The sequence below is a fragment of the Carcharodon carcharias genome, chromosome 10 (genome assembly GCF_017639515.1).
Source record: "Carcharodon carcharias isolate sCarCar2 chromosome 10, sCarCar2.pri, whole genome shotgun sequence".
NCBI lineage: Eukaryota > Metazoa > Chordata > Chondrichthyes > Lamniformes > Lamnidae > Carcharodon > Carcharodon carcharias.
Genome location: NC_054476.1, coordinates 70,632,372 through 70,650,415, shown reverse-complemented (window position 1 = coordinate 70,650,415; position 18,044 = coordinate 70,632,372). Strand labels below are relative to the sequence as shown.

Here is an 18,044-nt window from a genome sequence, read left to right as displayed (position 1 = left end):
AAAGAATTAACTGCATACAGCATTTATAATAAGATGGATGCATTGATAGCACAAATTGAAATAAATGGGTATATGATATGATAAACATTAAAGAGATATTGCAAAGTGACCAAAGCCAGGCTCTGGATATGCAAGGAAATTTGACATTTTGTAAAGTTAGCAAGAAAAGAAAAGGAGCTCTGTTAATAAAAGATGAGAGTAGTACTGTCATGAAAAGAGATCTATCCTTACAAGATCAAGATGTAGAATTGGTTTGGTGGAAATAAGAAATTGTGAGGGAAGGAAATGGGAGTAGTTTTAGGACACCAAATAGTAACTACACTGTAGGAGAAACTGTAAATCAAGACATAATGGGGACTTGTAAGAAAGGTACTGCAATAATCGTAGGCAATTTTAATCTTCATATAGATTGGACAGATCAAATTGGCAAAGGTAGCCTTGAGGAAGAGTTCATAGAGTGTATTCAGGACAGTTTCTTAGGACAATATGTTCTACATCCAACTAGGGAACAGGCTATTTGAGACCTGGCAATGTACAATGAAACATTATTTCCCAGTTAATTCTTCAATACACAGCAATAGATGTACTGCAGACCAAATGAATAAAAATTGAACAGAAACCACAGGTATGCTGCTCATCGAATATGACTACAGATTTCACTGGTAGCTTATCAAATGTATCTTAATGATCTCATAGTAAAAAAGTAAAGAGTGTTCATAGCAAGTTGGAATTTCATAATTAGCTTTCAATGTGAGAAACTTAGATCTGAAACTAAATAAAGGCAAATACAAAGATAAAATGACAGTAGGCTTCAGCAGACTGGGAAAATAGGTTAAAAGGTAAGATGGTAGAAAAACAGTGGCAGTCATTCAAGGAGATATTTCATAACTCTCAGTAAAGACATATTACATTGAGAAAGAAAGACTACAAGCAGATGCATCATCTGAGGTTAATTAAGGATGGTGTCAAATTGAAAGAAAATGCATACAAAGTGGCAAAAATCAGTGGGAAGCCAGAATATTGGAAAACATTTTAGAAACCAGCAAAGGATGACTAAAAAATTATAGTATGAGAGTAAATTAGCAAGAAATTAAAATGAAAAGGAAGAGTGTTGGGATTAAAGGCTGACAAGTGCACTAGACCTGATGGCCTGCATTCTTGGCTTTCAAATGAAATGGCTGCAGAGGCAGTGGACTGGAAGACTGCAAACGTAATACCTATTCAAGAAAGAGGGAGACAAAAAGCAGGAAACTATAGGTAAGTTAGTCTAACATCTGTCACTGGGAAAATGTTGGAATTCATTATTAAGGAAGTAGCAGCAGGACATTTAGAAAATCAGAATACAATCAAGCAGAGTCGACATGGTTTTGTGAAAGGGAAATCATGTTTGACAAAGTTATTAGAATTCTGTGAGGAAGCAACAAGCCAAGCAGATAAAGGAGAACCAACAGACAAAGTGTATTTGGATTTCCAAAAGGCATTCAATTAGGTGCTACATTAAAGATTACTACAAATGATAAGAGCTCATGGTCCTTTGGATAACATATTAGTGTCGATAGAGGATTGGCTAGCTAACAGGAACAGGGTCAGGATAAATGGGTCACTTTGAGATTGAAAAATTGAAACTAGTGGAGTGCCACAGGAATTAGTGCTGGCACCTCAACTATTTGCAATTTATATTAATGACTTGAATGAATGGGCTAAGTGCACTGTAGACAAGTTTACTGATGATACAAAGATAGCAAAGCAGGTTGTGAGGAGGACAAAAAAAGTCAGCAAAGGGATATAGATAGAAGTCGTCAAAAATTTGACAGATTTAGTGCGATATGGAAAAATGTGAGGTTGTCTACTTTGGTGGAAAGGATGGAAAAGCAGAATATTATTTAAATGGAGGGACTGCAGAATGCTGTGGTACAGTGTGAGTTGGGAATTCTCATACACGAATCACAAAAAGTTAGCACAGAGGTGCAGCAAATAGGATGGCAATTAGAACACCAGCCTTTATTGCAAGGGGATGGAGTATAAAAGTAGGGAAGTCTCATTACAGCCGTACAGGGCATTGATGAGACTGCACCTAGTGTACTGTGCACTGTTTTGGTCCCCTTAAGAGGGGACACACTTGCGCGAAGACTCATTCAAGTGATTTCTGGAGTGGAGGAGTTGTCTTATGAGGCAAGGTTGAGCAGGTTGGACATATACTCATTGCAGTTCAGAAGGATGAGAGGTTATCTTATTGAAACATATCATATTCTGAAGGGGATTGACAAGGTGGATGCCAAATGTTTCCCTTCATGGAGGAATCTAGAACTAGGGGAAATAGTTTCAAAATAAGGGCCTCCCCATTTAAGACAGAGATGAAGAGTAATTTCTTCCCTCAGGAGGTCATTAATCTTTGAAATTCTCTTCCCCAGTAAGCAGTGGAGGCTGGATCATTGAACATATTTAAGGCTGGCTGATTTTTAATCTACAAGAGAGTCAAGGGTTATGAGTAGCAGGCAAGAAAGTGGACTTAAGGCCACAATCAGATTAGCCATGAACTTATTGAATGGCGCAGCAAGCCAGAGAGCCAAATGGCCTAGTCCTGTTAATATTTCTTATGTCCTTATATTCTTAAAATGTTCCAAGATTTTTCACAGGAGCTTTATCAAACCAAAGTTTGACCTAAAAGGCCAGAATGGGAGGAGCATTGAGGTGTATGACGGTTGTAAATTCAGAGGAGGTTACCGGAATAGGGAGAGGTGATGCCTTGGAGAGTTTTGAAAAGAATGAGAATTTTAAAATTGAGACTTTGCCGACCAGAAGCTAATGTAAGCCTGTGAGCACAAAAGTAATGAGTGAACAGGAATTAGGATATAGGCAGCAGAGTTTTGGATGAGCTCACATTAATGGAGGGTGGAAGATGTGATGCCAACCAGGACATACTGGGACTGTTAAAAACTGTTATACATTCTACACCTTCTGGTTCTGATGAAAAGTCATTGGCCTGAAATATTAACTATTTCTGTCTCCAGGGATATTGCCCAAGTGATTCTAATATTTTCTGTTTTCATTTCATTATCATGCTTACTTTAGCAAGTGTTCTGCCACCATCTCATGAGCTGTGAGTCGTCCATAGTACATCTGTTTGGAGGCCCACTGCATTATAGTGTCATGCATTCGATACTGGACAGTCAACATTCTCACCACTTGTTCACCAAATCTCTGGATTAGCCGCTCCATCAAACTGAGCGATAGGCCTTTAGCTGCAGCTCTGTTGGGAGTGTGCAAAGAACAGTTAAGTTGCAAAGAAATCCAAAGATGACAAACAGAGCTTAACTCAAGAATTTTTAGAATCATACGAATAATTTGCAAAATTATACTATATGATAACTGACTAGACTCCATTAGATTGCAGACATTGTGAAATAATTAAGCATTTCGAACTGAACACCATCCATCACACAACCTTAATGGAGCTTTATGAAATAGTGTATATTCAATGGAATACTTCTTTTTAATTGGCCACCCAAAATATCCCTGTAACTTGCAGCAGCTGCTGTTACAGGCTGATAACATGTGAGCTTTGACATCAATACTAAGCCTTGCTTACAAGTTAACCAAGCAATAGCAAACCATGATTTTTCAATTTCTGTACAAAAGCTTTTCAGTTTAACAACTAAACTAAGGCAGGGACTGCCTGAAAGAGTTCTGCCCAACCCGACAGTATAGCCTCCAGGGAAGTCCTCCATGTGATTTCTGGTGCGCAGCACAATATGCCCATGAAATGCTGAACCTTCAATGTTAACCTACTATAGTATGGAAGGGTTAAAGGCCTGCTCCCAGGCCTTTTAACACTGTGCTTAAACCAGAAAGTGCAGGGCTACAGTGTTTTCTTTTAATTCAGTCAAGGTATAAAACACCAGCGAGGCCAGCATAAAACACTGGTGAGGCCACAACTGGAGTATTGTGTGCAGTTCTGGTCACCATATTACAGGAAGGATGTAACAGCTCTGGAGAGTGTGCAGAGGAAGTTTATAAGAATGTTGCCAGGGTTAGAAAAGTGTAGCTACGTGGGGAGATTGGATAGATTGGGGTTATTTTCCTTAGAACAAAGACGGCTCAGAGGTGGCTTGATTGAGGTGTACAAAATTATGAGGGGAACAGATAGAGTGGACAGGATAAAATTGTTTCCCTTGATGGAGAATTCTAGAACCGGGGACATAGATTCAAGATAAGTGGCAGAAGGTGTAGGGGGCACATGAGGAAGAACTTTTTTACACAGAGGGTAGTGGGTGTCTGGAATTCGCTGCCCAATTTGGTGGTAGAGGCAGAAACTCTAAACTCTTTTAAAAAGTACCTGGATCTGCACCTTAAGTGCTGTAAGATACAGGGCTATGGGCTGGGGGCAGGAAGGTGGGATTAGAAAGGGCACCTGGGTGTCCTCGGGCTGGCATGGACAAGATGGGCCGAATGGCCTCCTTCTGTGCTGTAACTTTTCTTTGGTTCTATGGCATAGGTAACAAGACAAGCATTTACTGCTCATCCCTAACTTTGTTTGATATATTCACGGGATGTTGGCATCACTGGCTAGGCCAGCATTTATAGCCCATTCCTAATTGCCCTTCAGAAGGTGGTGGTGATCTGCCTTCTTGAATTGCTCCAGTCTATGTGGTGTAGGTACACCCACAGTGCTGTTAGGGAAGGAGTTCCAGGATATTGGCCCAGTGACAATGAAGGAACAGTGATATGTTTCCAAGTCAGGATGATGAGTGGTGTGTGGTTAGCTTGAGAAGGTGGTAGTGAGTTATCTTCTTAAACCACTGCAGTCTGTATGGTGGAGAAACTCCCTCAATGCTGTTAGGTAAGGAGTCCCAATGGTCTGACCCAGCAATATGTTTCCAAATTGAGATGAGGGGAAAGGAAATTGGGAGTGATAGTGTTCCCATATATCTACTGCCCTTGTCCTTCTGTGTGGAGGAGATAATGGCTTTTGAGTCAATCTCAATCTTTAACATTCTCAGTGTCCCTCTGGCGAGATGCCTAACATTCACTTGGCACTTGACTACAATGGGGATGAAGGCGTCACTGTGTGGACATAAACCTATGCCTTAACGCAGAGCAACAAAGCCTTCTGCTTTGAATTATTTGCTCAGATCCCTTCCCTGAAGGCACTGACTCATGCTGGGATAAAGACAAAAAGCTGCGGATGCTGGAAATCCAAAACAAAAGCAGAATTATGGGGGCGGGGGGGGGGTGGTGATGGTGGTGGTGGTGGCGGGGTTGGTTGGGTGGGGGGAGAGAAGTGGAGGGGGGTGGTGTGGTTGTAGGGACAAGCAAGCAGTGATAGAAGCAGATCATCAAAAGGTGTCACAGACAAAAGAACAAAAGAACACATAGGTGTTGAAGTTGCTGATATTATCTAAATGAATGTGCTAATTAAGAATGGATGGTAGGGCTCTCAAGGTTTGGGTCTAGTGGGGGTGGGGTGAGCATAAAAGATTTAAAAATATTTAAAAATAATGGAAATAGGTGGGAAAAGAAAAATCTATATAATTTATTGGAAAAAACAAAAGGAAGGGGGAAGAAACAGAAAGGGAGTGGGGATGGAGGAGGGAGTTCAAGACCTAACGTTGTTGAATTCAATATTCAGTCCGGAAGGCTGTAAAGTGCCTAGTCGGAAGATGAGGTGTTGTTCCTCCAGTTTGCATTGGGCTTCACTGGAACAATGCAGCAAGCCAAGGACAGACATGTGGGCAAGAGAGCAGGGTGGAGTGTTAAAATGGCAAGTGACAGGGAGGTCTGGGTCATTCTTGCGGACAGACCGCAGGTGTTCTGAAAGCAGTTGCCCAGTTTACGTTTGGTTTTTCCAATGTAGAGGAGACCTCATTGGGAGCAAAGAATACAGTAGACTAAGTTGGGGGAAATGCAAGTGAAATGCTGCTTCACTTGAAAGTAGTGTTTGGGCCCTTGGACGGTGAGGAGAGAGGAAGTGAAGGGGCAGGTGTTACATATTTTGCGTAGGCATGGGGAGGTGCCATAGGTGGGGGTTGAGAAGTAGGGGGTGATGGAGGAGTGGACCAGGGTGTCCCAGAGGGAACGATCCCTACGGAATGCTGACAGCGGGGGTGAAGGGAAGATGTGTTTGGTGGTGGCATCATGCTGGAGTTGGCGGAAATGGCGGAGGATGATCCTTTGAATGCGGAGGCTGGTGGGGTGATAAGTGAGGACAAGGGGGACCCTATCATGTTTCTGGGAGGGAGAAGAAGGCGTGAGGGCGGATGCGCGGGAGATGGGCCGGACACGGTTGAGGGCCCTGTCAACGACCGTGGGTGGAAAACCTCGGTTAAGGAAGAAGGAGGACATGTCAGAGGAACTGTTTTTGAAGGTAGCATCATCGGAACAGATGCGACGGAGGCGAAGGAACTGAGAGAATGGGATGGAGTCCTTCCAGGAAGCGGGGTGTGAGGAGCTGTAGTCGAGGTAGCTGTGGGAGTCGGTAGGCTTGTAATGGATATTGGTGGACAGTCTATCACCAGAGATTGAGACAGAGAGGTCAAGGAAGGGAAGGGAAGTGTCAGAGATGGACCACGTGAAAATGATGGACGAGTGGAGATTGGAAGCAAAATTAATAAATTTTTCCAAGTCCCGACGAGAGCTGGGGTCTGGTTCCAAAGGCATTAGCAGTGCCTCATCCAGAGAATCATAAAATGGTTACAGCACAGAAGTAGACCATTCAGCCTGTCCTGTCTATTTTGCTCTCTGCAATAGCAGGTGACCTAGTTGCACTTCTCTGCCTTTCCACAGTCACCCTGCAAATTTTATCTCTTCAGATAATTATCCAATTCCCTTTTGAAAGCCACAATTAATGTTCCCTCCATCTCCATGAGGCAGCGCATTCCAGATTCTAAATACTCGCTGCAAAGAAAAATATTTTCCTCATGTCTTCATGGTCTCTTTTGCCAATCCAGCCAGTCATTCTTCATGTGGAAGCATGTACAGTGTCAACAACTATTCAACTGTAGAGGAACCACAGCCAAATTCAGTCCTGTCTGCATTTACATATATGCTCCAGCACAGATATCAAAAGTAGAAACTCTGCTTGTTTTTCTCCAACTCTACCTAGGGTTGCTCAAAGCATTTGTTGGATGTCTACTACAATCCCAGACTTACCTAACTCAATGGCCTGGATTTTACACTCAGCAGTGAACGAACAATGTTAGCAAAAAAAAAAAATTATTTATTTATTTATTTTTTTTTTTTTACATCTTTTATGCTCTCCCCACCCCCACTAGAGCTATACCTTGAGTGCCCTACCATCCATTCTTAATTAGCACATTCGTTTAGATAATATCACCAACTTTAACTTTAACACCTATGTGTTCTTTTGTATTATTGTTGTTGACATCTTTTGATGATCTGCTTCTATCACTGCTTGTTTGTCCCTACAACCACACCCCCACTCCACCTCTCTCTCTCTCTCTCTCTCTCTCTCCGCCCCCCACACACACACCTTAAACCAGCTTATATTTCAACTCTTTCTTGGACTCGAACTCAAGTTCTGTCGAAGGATCATGAGGACTCAAAACGTTAACTCTTTTCTTCTCCGCCGATGCTGCCAGACCTGCTGAGTTTTTCCAGGTAATTCTGTTTTTGTTTTTGTTTTGGATTTCCAGCATCCGCAGATTTTTGTTTTTATCTCTGTGTTTAATTGACTGCCACTGCTCTTCAAGAAATGCCTACCTCCTTGAAGAAGTTCTGTTCCTCTCTGCAACAAGATTTCCGTATCTCTCTTTTGCCCTGCTCACATTCCTTGCTTTCCATTTCCCTCCTGGTGTTTGACAAGGTGTTTACGAAAACCCGCTTTCACAGCCACATCTCCTTTCTCAGTGACTGTCTCCATCTCCGACTTACCCCACGTGGATTTCAACTGAAATTCCACCCCTCATGTTTCGAACCCACCCAGGATTACAGGTATCTCCGGGACATAAAACGTTTCTCGGACTGCTGTTCCAGTCACATTCTGAAATCCACACTCAGTGCCATGCGCCGCCATATGAACACACTCGACCTCTCCCTCCAGCAGCACCGCCGTACCCTTTTTCAAAACTGCGTGTGCCCCCAGTTTCATTTTATCCTTCGGCTCCTCCGACGCCTCAACAAGAAACTTTTTCTCTTTCTCTCAAGTGCTAAGGAACGCAAGCTCCAACAACTCATCGACACCAACACCCATCTAGGACCCTCCACCCCGGCCTGTCCCTCCGTCCCCACCCCATCTTCCAATCCCAACCCCAGCCGTGTATTCACTATACCCCCTGACCTTCCGCTCTCCGATGCTGAACGTTCAGTGCTCAGCAAAGGACTTAGCTTCATACCCTTACACCCTCACCTCAATGAATTTTGGGCTCGGCATGATGCTGAACTCTTCCTCCGCCGTCTTCGTCTCCGGGCTCACTTCTTTGGGCAGGAGTCCTCTCCCAGTTCAACGGATCCTTTTACCCATCTCCAATATTCTCCCTCCACCTGGACCCCTCCCTCTGGATTCTTACCTTCTCTTGATCTTTTCATTGAGAACTGTCGGCGCGACATTAGTCGTCTCAATTTCTCTGCTCCTCTCACCCATTCTAACCTGTCTCTCTCTGAACTTACTGCACTCCATTCTCTCAGGTCCAACCTTGACATTGTCATCAAACCCGCTGACAAGGGTGGTGCTGTTATTGTCTGGTGCACTGACCTCTACCTCGCGGAGGCTGAGCGTCAACTCGCAGACACTTCCTCCTACCTCTCCCTGGACCATGACCACTGAACATCAAGTCATTGTTTCCAGGACTGTCACTGACCTCATCTCCTCTGGGGATCTCCCTCCCACAGCTTCCAACCTGATAGTCGCCCAACCTCGGACGGCCCGCTTCTATCTCCTACCCAAAATCCACAAACAGAGCTGCCCAGGTAGACCGATCGTCTCAGCTTGCTCCTGCCCCACAGAACTCATTTCTCGTTATCTTGACTCTCTTCTCTCTCCCCTTGTCCAGTCCCTTCCCACCTACATCCGTGATTCCTCAGACACCTTACGTCACATCAACAATTTCCAGTTCCCTGGCCCCAACCGCTTCCTCTTCACCATGGACGTCCAATCCCTCTACACCTCCATCCCCCACCAGGATGATCTGAGGGCCCTTAGCTTCTTCCTCGAACAGAGGCCCGAACAATCCCCATCCACCACTACTCTCCTCCGTCTGGCTGAACTTGTTCTCACGCTGAACAATTTCTCCTTCAACTCCTCTCACTTCCTCCAAATAAAAAGTGTGGCTATGGGTACCCGCATGGGCCCCAGCTATGCCTGTCTCTTTATGGGGTATGTGGAACATTCCTTGTTCCAGTCCTACTCCGGCCCCCTTCCACAACTCTTTCTCCGGTACATCGATGATTACTTCGGTGCCGCTTCATGCTCTCGTCGGGACTTGGAAAAATTTATTAATTTTGCTTCCAATCTCCACCCCTCCATCATTTTCACATGGTCCATCTCTGACACTTCCCTTCCCTTCCTTGACCTCTCTGTCTCAATCTCTGGTGATAGACTGTCCACCAATATCCATTACAAGCCTACCGACTCCACAGCTACCTCGACTACAGCTCCTCACACCCCGCTTCCTGGAAGGACTCCATCCCATTCTCTCAGTTCCTTCGCCTCCGTCGCATCTGTTCCGATGATGCTACCTTCAAAAACAGTTCCTCTGACATGTCCTCCTTCTTCCTTAACCGAGGTTTTCCACCCACGGTCGTTGATAGGGCCCTCAACCGTGTCCGGCCCATCTCCCGCGCATCCGCCCTCACGCCTTCTCCTCCCTCCCAGAAACATGATAGGGTCCCCCTTGTCCTCACTTATCACCCCACCAGCCTCCGCATTCAAAGGATCATCCTCCGCCATTTCCGCCAACTCCAGCATGATGCCACCACCAAACACATCTTCCCTTCACCCCCCCTATCGGCATTCCGTAGGGATCGTTCCCTCCAGGACACCCTGGTCCACTCCTCCATCACCCCCTACTCCTCAACCCCCTCCTATGGCACCACACCATGCCCACGCAAAAGATGCAATACCTGCCCCTTCACTTCCTCTCTCCTCATCGTCCAAGGACCCAAACACTCCTTTCAAGTGAAGCAGCATTTCACTTGCATTTCCCCCAACTTAGTCTACTGCATTCATTGCTCCCAATGTGGTCTCCTCTACATTGGAGAGACCAAACGTAAACTGGGCGACCGCTTTGCAGAACACCTGCGGTCTGTCCGCAAGAATGACTCAAACCTCCCTGTCGCTTGCCATTTTAACACTCCACCCTGCTCTCTTGCCCACATGTCTGTCCTTGGCTTGCTGCATTGTTCCAGTGAAGCCCAACGCAAACTGGAGGAACAACACCTCATCTTCCAACTAGGCACTTTACAGCCATCCGGACTGAATATTGAATTCAACAACTTTAGATGGTGAGCTCCCTCCCACATCCCCACCCCCTTTCTATTTCCCCCTTCCTTTTCTCTTTTTTTCCAAAAAATTATATAGATTTTCCTTTACCCACCTATTTCCATTATTAAAAAAAATATTTTTTTTTTTATTTTTTTTTACATCTTTTATGCTCTCCCCACCCCCACTAGAGCTATACCTTGAGTGCCCTACCATCCATTCTTAATTAGCACATTCGTTTAGATAACATCACCAACTTTAACTTTAACACCTAGGTGTTCTTTTGTATTATTGTTGTTGACATCTTTTGATGATCTGCTTCTATCACTGCTTGTTTGTCCCTACAACCACACCCCCACTCCACCTCTCTCTCTCTCTCTCTCCGCCCCCCACACACACACCTTAAACCAGCTTATATTTCAACTCTTTCTTGGACTCGAACTCAAGTTCTGTCGAAGGGTCATGAGGACTCGAAACGTCAACTCTTTTCTTCTCCGCCGATGCTGCCAGACCTGCTGAGTTTTTCCAGGTAATTCTGTTTTTGTTTTTGTTGTGAACAACGTTAGCAGTTCCTTCCACACCATTGTCCCTCCCTTGTCTTGGCCGCTGCTTGCGGGTGGACGAAAATGGTGTTTGACTTCCTGGGGTGCCTTTTCTTCTTTTTCTATTTGGACTGCTGAGAATCCTGCAGATCTACAAGCCTCCAAGATATCTCTGCTCCTCCTATTTTGGCCTCCTGTGGATCCCTGATTTTAATTCCTCCACCATTAGTGGCCATGTCTTAAGCTGCCAACACTCTGGAATTCCCTCCCTAAACCTCTCTGCCCCCCTTTCCTCCTATCAGACACACCTTAAGACCTACTTCTTTGTCTAAAGCTTTGGTCAGTTGCTCTAATATAATCTTACGTGGCTCAGTGTCAAATTTTGTTTGATGACATCCCTGTATAGCACCGTGGGACATTTCACTATGTTAAACATTCTATACAGCTATAAGTGCAATTTGCTATTACTGTAAAAGTTCACTTACACTTAAGCGGACAAGCCCAAACCTTTTCTTACTTATTTACTGGGTACCTATCACATAAGTACCGCAAATTCACACCTTTCCATATATTTGGATGCTACTACTCTTGGCGTGTTACAAGTAGTGAAGTTTCTGGGAGAATGCAAAACAATTTGGACAGCAACTTCCTGATTCTCATGTTTAACTGCACAGGTGTAACGGCTAGAAAATGCTGTCTGAGTTATCCCTTAAGAATAATGAGCACTGACAGCCTTACCATTATTTCTACCATAAAACCTGGGCCATATACAAGTTTGGTATTGTATCTTGAAGAATCCTGCCTCAGATACCTTGAAGTAGACTTCTTAGTCTTGAGTATATTAACTGCAAGGCTTCATTAAAAACAAGTAGTTCCATACTTGTACAGTAGAGGGTACAATTATGGAGATAACTCCATCCTAGATCATTATCCATCGCTGTCCATCTCCAGTCTGACCCTGGCTCTGGGTTATATGCCTTCTTACATGACTGTGTGGGCAGTACTGGGCTGAGTCCCACATTAACTATTAATGTACCAGACTCTACTACTACATATCCCCACAAGTCTTTATCCCATGGATATAGAGTTATTTCAGTTTACTTCTAAGTTTTATGTTATTGAGTCTTGTGCATTAACATTATTGTTATAATCTTAATGCTATTCTAAGATTAATAATAATATTCTCACTACCCCATCTCTCTCCCTTCAAGTCCTTGAAATTAGAGGTTCAGGCAGTCTGGAGTACTTATAACTCTTCCACATCTCATTCTCTGTTCTGTCAGGAGAGTGCTATGCTCTGGTATTGCTTGTTATTGTTGTTGGCTTGGAGGTTGGACTGGTATTTAGGTATGATTTCATCCACTTCTTCCACTGCTTGATGTTCAACCACACCCAGTTGATCTGGCTGGCTTTGCAGTGTGTGGTTGTTGTTTGTCTTGACTGCTGCTTGCGGGTGGACAAAAATGGTGTTTGGCTACTTGGCAGTGCCTTTTCTTCTTCTTTTTCCATTTAGGCCACCGAGAAGCTCTCTGAGGCTGAGGAAGAGCGTTCCTGTGGCAAGCTGAAGATTTGAGTAGCATGCTCACCTCTGATTTTTGTTGTTGATGGTGCGCAACTACTACAAGGTTCCCACATCTCTTGTGATTTTGGCATGCTGGTTGGAAGTTGCCGTGTATGCACAGTTGCTAGTATGTCTACTAACTGTACTATCATCGGAGTTGGAGGTAGCAGTTTCTCTGACTGTTGATCCTTCTCCAATACCACTTCCACTGGAGGTACAATGGTAATCTCATGTGTGATAGGTTGGTCTGACCACTGGGGACTTTCTGGGATCTGGAATGATGATGGACAAATCTGCTCCGCAAAAAAGAGATCGCAGGTGAAATCACAGTCTGAATACTCTTTTGTGTTTGAGAACTCAGAACCGTGGGTGTCGACTGTGGTAGTCTCAACATCAGAAGTGGGAAAGGCTGATTGCGGATGATATACATCAGCTCAAAAATTCGTTTGTCATCATATCTCAGTGGTTCAAGGATCTTGCCGGTGACCGGGAGTCAGACTCCCCCGCTCCATACAGTGGACTGTCTGTCGTTCAAAACCAAAGGCCTTGGTGCAATGGTTCCTCATCCGACAGGACTGTTGTGCTGGCACCTGAGCCTAATTTAAAATTTGTTAGATGACCATTTACCAGGATATCAGCCTTCCAAAATGAGGAACCACATTCTTTGACGTCCCCCAAAAAGAATGGCTGTGCATCTTCTGAGTCTTTGGTCTCAATCTCATGGGTGTATTTTGGGCTATCTGTGCAGCACTGGGGTTTTGACTTGCACAGTTCAACAAAGTATCCCTGTCCGTTGCAGTGGAAATATTGGGCATTGCTCGCAGGACACTGATCTTTCCTGTGAGGGTGCTTCGCACCGCAGAGCAGGCAAGGTCTCTGTTGGACGGTTCAGGGGTTGCTTTCCCCACATTTTTGTGACTTAATATGGTGGACTGAGGCTTGGTTTCTGCGCCATAACGTGTTCTCCTCCCTTAGGATGGTCCTTTTTCATGTAGCTCAGACAGTCTAGCCAGCGAGATAGCCTTGTCAAGTGTAAAGTCATCTTTAGCTTGTAGGAGGTCAGAGAGTGAATCGTCTACAATACCCACCATGATCCTGTCTCGGATGAGCTCAGGCTTTAAACTGACATATTCACATCCAAGTGCCATTCTATAGTGATTGTTAATGAAGAAGTCGACAGGTTCCCCAGGGAGGTGGGCTCTCTCATTAAATTTAACTCTCAAGTGTTTTATTGGATCTCAAGTTGAAATAAACATCAAAAGATTTCAAAACATCATCAAATTTGGTAGATGATTCATCAATAGTTTGGCCTGCAATGACATCGTCTGCTATTGGCCCAATCAAGTAAAGAAGTGCACTAACTTGTTCTGCTTCTGATTTTTTATTTAGACCTACAGGAATGCTAAATCTTAAAAATCTTCTCCTCCAAAGACTCCAATCGTGTGACTGGTCTGAGCCATAGATGAATCCCAGTGGAGCTGGAAGTATGGAACTGCAATCCATTTTTGAAGGTTTTAAAAAGTGTGGGTACAGCTTTTTGAGATTACAGGCTTCCATGATGGTGTCACCAGTTACTGCTGAACAAAGGATCTTTCCACACTTGCCAGTTTTTGGCAGGCTTTTCAAAATGGCGATGGCGTCTTCTGCCTGAACAAGAAGGGACCACAAGGGCAGTGTATGTTGGCTGGCTGCTGTCTAAAATCATTCAGCGGTATCACGTTACGAGTCGGGAATCTTGGAAAAGAACTTTAGATTTGTTGTTTCCGAACTTGGATGGTCACGGGGTATATGGTATAGATAAAATTAATTATTAATGCTTTTCTTTTGCTGGGCTTGGGAGCCACTCGTTGAGGCTCTGAGTCTGGGATGGGGTTTAGTGACTGGTTGCTTTCAAATGGCGCATCTGAACGAATGACTTAAAAGGGGTTTCTCAGGACTAGCTGGTGTGGAATTTAAAAAATTTATCTCATCCTTGCAGGTTGCAAACTTTGTTTGCTGAAGCTAGACTTCCAAAGAGGATGCAATGCAGTCTTCTGCTTAAGTAAAACTTCTGTCTTTTTTGTTTGATTCCAGGCTCTGTTTCTGGAGCCTTTTCTTTATATTTTTGTTTTTTCTGGTGAGTTTTCTCAGGTCTGTGGCTCAGTTGGGAGTTGGCCTCAGTGCCCAACTGGAATCAGTTGGGTGCCTCCTTTTTCTCAGCATTTTTTGGAGGATGAGAGTTTTGATCCTGAGGCTACCACCATGAAGAATCCAGCCTCGGTCACCATGAAATAGGCTTCATAATTGTCAGTATATTAACAGCAGGTCTTTATTAGTAACTCATAACTATGTACATACATACAATAGAGGGTACAGGTATGGAGCTGACTCCATCCTCAGTCTTCACCCATCTTTGTCCATCTCCAGGCTGGCCCTGGCTCTGGGTCATGTGCCTTCTTCACTGTGTGGGCAGCACTGTACTCAGTGCCACATTAATCCTGTATGTACCAGACCTTACCACTACACTTATGACTTGCTGCCCTGTACGGCTCATACCCACAGTTGGAACTAAATCCACTAAGCTACTAAAGGAGCTAGAATTAAAGCTTTCATTCAATTAGTCTCCCACCTATATATTCGCAGAAAATGTTTAGAATACTTCAACTGAGTACCATAATTGGTCAAGCAATGCTAATAGGCTTCTGAAATGTCATTATCTCAAAGCACCTTAGGAGGCTTAGTAAATTAATCTAGTGAACAGCTGAAGTCTACAAATCAGAAATGTTCAATGCTTGAAATAAAGATAGAAAACACTGGGAATAATTCGCAGGTCAGGCAGCATCTGTGGAGGGAGAAACAAAAGTTATGTTTCAGGTCGATGACCTTTTAGCAGGGTTCTGATGAAAAGTCATCAACGTAAAAGGTTAATTCTGTTTCTCTCTCCACAGATGCTGCCTGACCTGAGCATTTTCTGTTTTTATTTCCAATTTCCAGCTCCACAATATTTTGCTTTTGTATTAGGTCCAATGTTAGATCTGTGTCTATGGCAGAGTCAGTTCATCTAACCCAAATGGGAAACTACAAGGGTCTACCATTGACCTATGAAATCTTAATTAAAGAGGAAACATTAAAAAAGCAGCATCAGGAAAACAGAAAAAATTTTCATGCAATTTTAAGTGAGATTTCTAACTTCCAACCTAGCAAGTTGGTGGTGCTTAGAAGTGCAGCTAGAAAGAATACACAGGACCTTTCTGCATAATGTTTATATTTTTGTTAAAAAAAAAGTCAATTTTGGATGGCCTCTTAGGATTTCAATTCATTGTAAGGTAACATAAATGACCCTTCTATCATTAAAAACAGTTAATTCTTACTTACTCTTGTCAAACCACTTCATTAAATCTCTTATTCACCTTATATGCTCCAAGAAGAACAACTACAATTTCCCTTGCCTCTCGAAATAACTGCAGTCTTTCATCCCTGGTACCATTCTAGTAAATCTTTGCACCTTCTCTAAAATCTTGATATCCTTCCGAAAGAACTCAATCAAGTTAGTCAAACACAATTTCTCTTTAACAGAAGGATTTCATTTATTAACTCATATTTTTCCAAGTGCCAATTAATTTTGCTGCAGACTAATATCTCTAAAATGCACCAACATTAGGCTAATTAGCTCCCGCTTCCTGAACAGGACTGTAACATTTGCAACCCTCCAGTCCTCAGACACCACTTCCATGCCTAAGGGAAACTGGAAAGTTATGGCCAGTGTCTCTGCAACCTCCACCCTTAATTCCCTCATCAAGCTATGGAGGATGAGGTGTCTACTCTACTTTTGGGTCTGCCACCTCATTAAGTACCTACTCTTTATTTCTTATCCTTTCCAATTTCTCTACTATCACCTGACTATTGGCAACATGCTCTTTCCTAATGAATACAGATGCAAAGCATCCATTCAATACCTAAATCATGCCCTCTGTCTCCACAAGAAAATCCTCACGGTCCCTAATCTGCCCAATGCTTCCTTTGACTAGCCTTTATGTATTTATATGCTTATTTTCTGCTCAGAAATGAAAACACTTTTGTGGCCCAAAGGGCACTTTCCAAAATTCAATTATTATGATTCTCACCTCCCTGAAGTGTAATATTGAGTAAACTTGTGAATACTGCTCATACATTCTACACTGCACCACATTATATTTCCAGAACTCCACTGAATTGGCCTCCTTGATTATTGGGAAATACTGTTCCCTTGAGCAGAGGAACAAGTCAATATTCTTTCATAAATAGCCACAAGAAATTGCAAGAGAAAGAGTTATTATGTTTACAGTGGAATTTGCCATTGAGATAAATTCATAGCATGTGGGTTATAGCAATGTTGATGGGGAGCTCCAATTATTCTTTCGTAAGGGTAAAATATTCATCGTTCATGAATAGCATGAGCCTGAGTGAGTCACAAAGACCAGATTCTCATGAATAATTAGAGCACTGCATGGTCTAGAATGACAATTACTTACTAAGTGCAGCTTGTGGAGCTGGAATGGAAAAGAAAATAGAACACATCGAGTGCTGAGCAGAAATTTCACAAATGTAATAAGATTTCCTCCTCACTTGTTTTTGGGGATTGAAAATACCAGCATCTTGAAGACATTGAAGTAACAGTGCTTGCAGAGTCCATATTTCCTGGTAGTAATCAAGACCCCATCAATCACTTAAACAAAAATGCCACGGTCATCATTTCTTTAATGTGGATATCAGCATGGATTACCCTACACTAGCTCTTTCTGCCCACTGTACTGTCCTCTTCCATCAAGAGCTAACACAATAACATGCACTAATATAGCACCTTTAACATAGCAAAATATCCAAAGGCACTTCCTAGGAATGTTACCAAATGAAATTTAACACTGAGCCACATAAAGGGATATTATTGACCAAAAGCTTGGTCAAAGAAGTGGGGTGGCCGTTGCACCCTATCACATGGTCTAAGCCTTAATCTTGACTCTGCCAATCACGAATGCTTATATTTAACTGCCCTCAGAAATTTGTCACCATCCTCTGCCTGTTCCATGATGACATGCATGCCATGATCCTCACCAATGGAATTGCCACAAGCCCCCTCTCATAGAAGAATGGGGTCAAACAAGGCTGTGTCATTGCATTAACTATCTTCTCCGTTTTCCTTACAGCAATACTGCAGCTCACCTCCAGCAAATTACCAACAGGCGTGGAGATAATCTACAGAACAGATGGGAAACTGTTCAAACTACGCTGTCTTCAACCCAAAACCAAAACCATTTTAACCTCAGTCATAGAACTTCAGTATGCAAATGATGCTTGTGTGTGTGCTCACTCAGAAACCGAGCTCCAGGTCATTGCTTACTTCTTCTCTGAGGTATATAAATAAATAGGCCTTTCACTAAACACCCAGAAACCCACTTCCAACTGGTTCCTAGGGTACAACACCTTCCCCAATGGCGAGATCCTGGAAAGCGTGGAGCATTTTCCGTACCTTGGGAGCCTCAACTCAATG

General features: G+C 43.4%; 1 protein-coding gene across 2 annotated transcripts in view; it reads right to left on the bottom strand.

Moving 5' to 3' along the window:
• ighmbp2 (immunoglobulin mu DNA binding protein 2) overlaps positions 1-18,044 on the bottom strand; it is an 87,492-nt gene that overhangs the window by 31,635 nt on the left and 37,813 nt on the right. For both annotated transcript variants that reach the window (XM_041197175.1, XM_041197174.1), the window contains exon 10: positions 3,068-3,250. In XM_041197175.1, the coding sequence (XP_041053109.1) occupies positions 3,068-3,250 (183 nt within the window). The remainder of the gene's footprint in view (positions 1-3,067; positions 3,251-18,044) is intronic.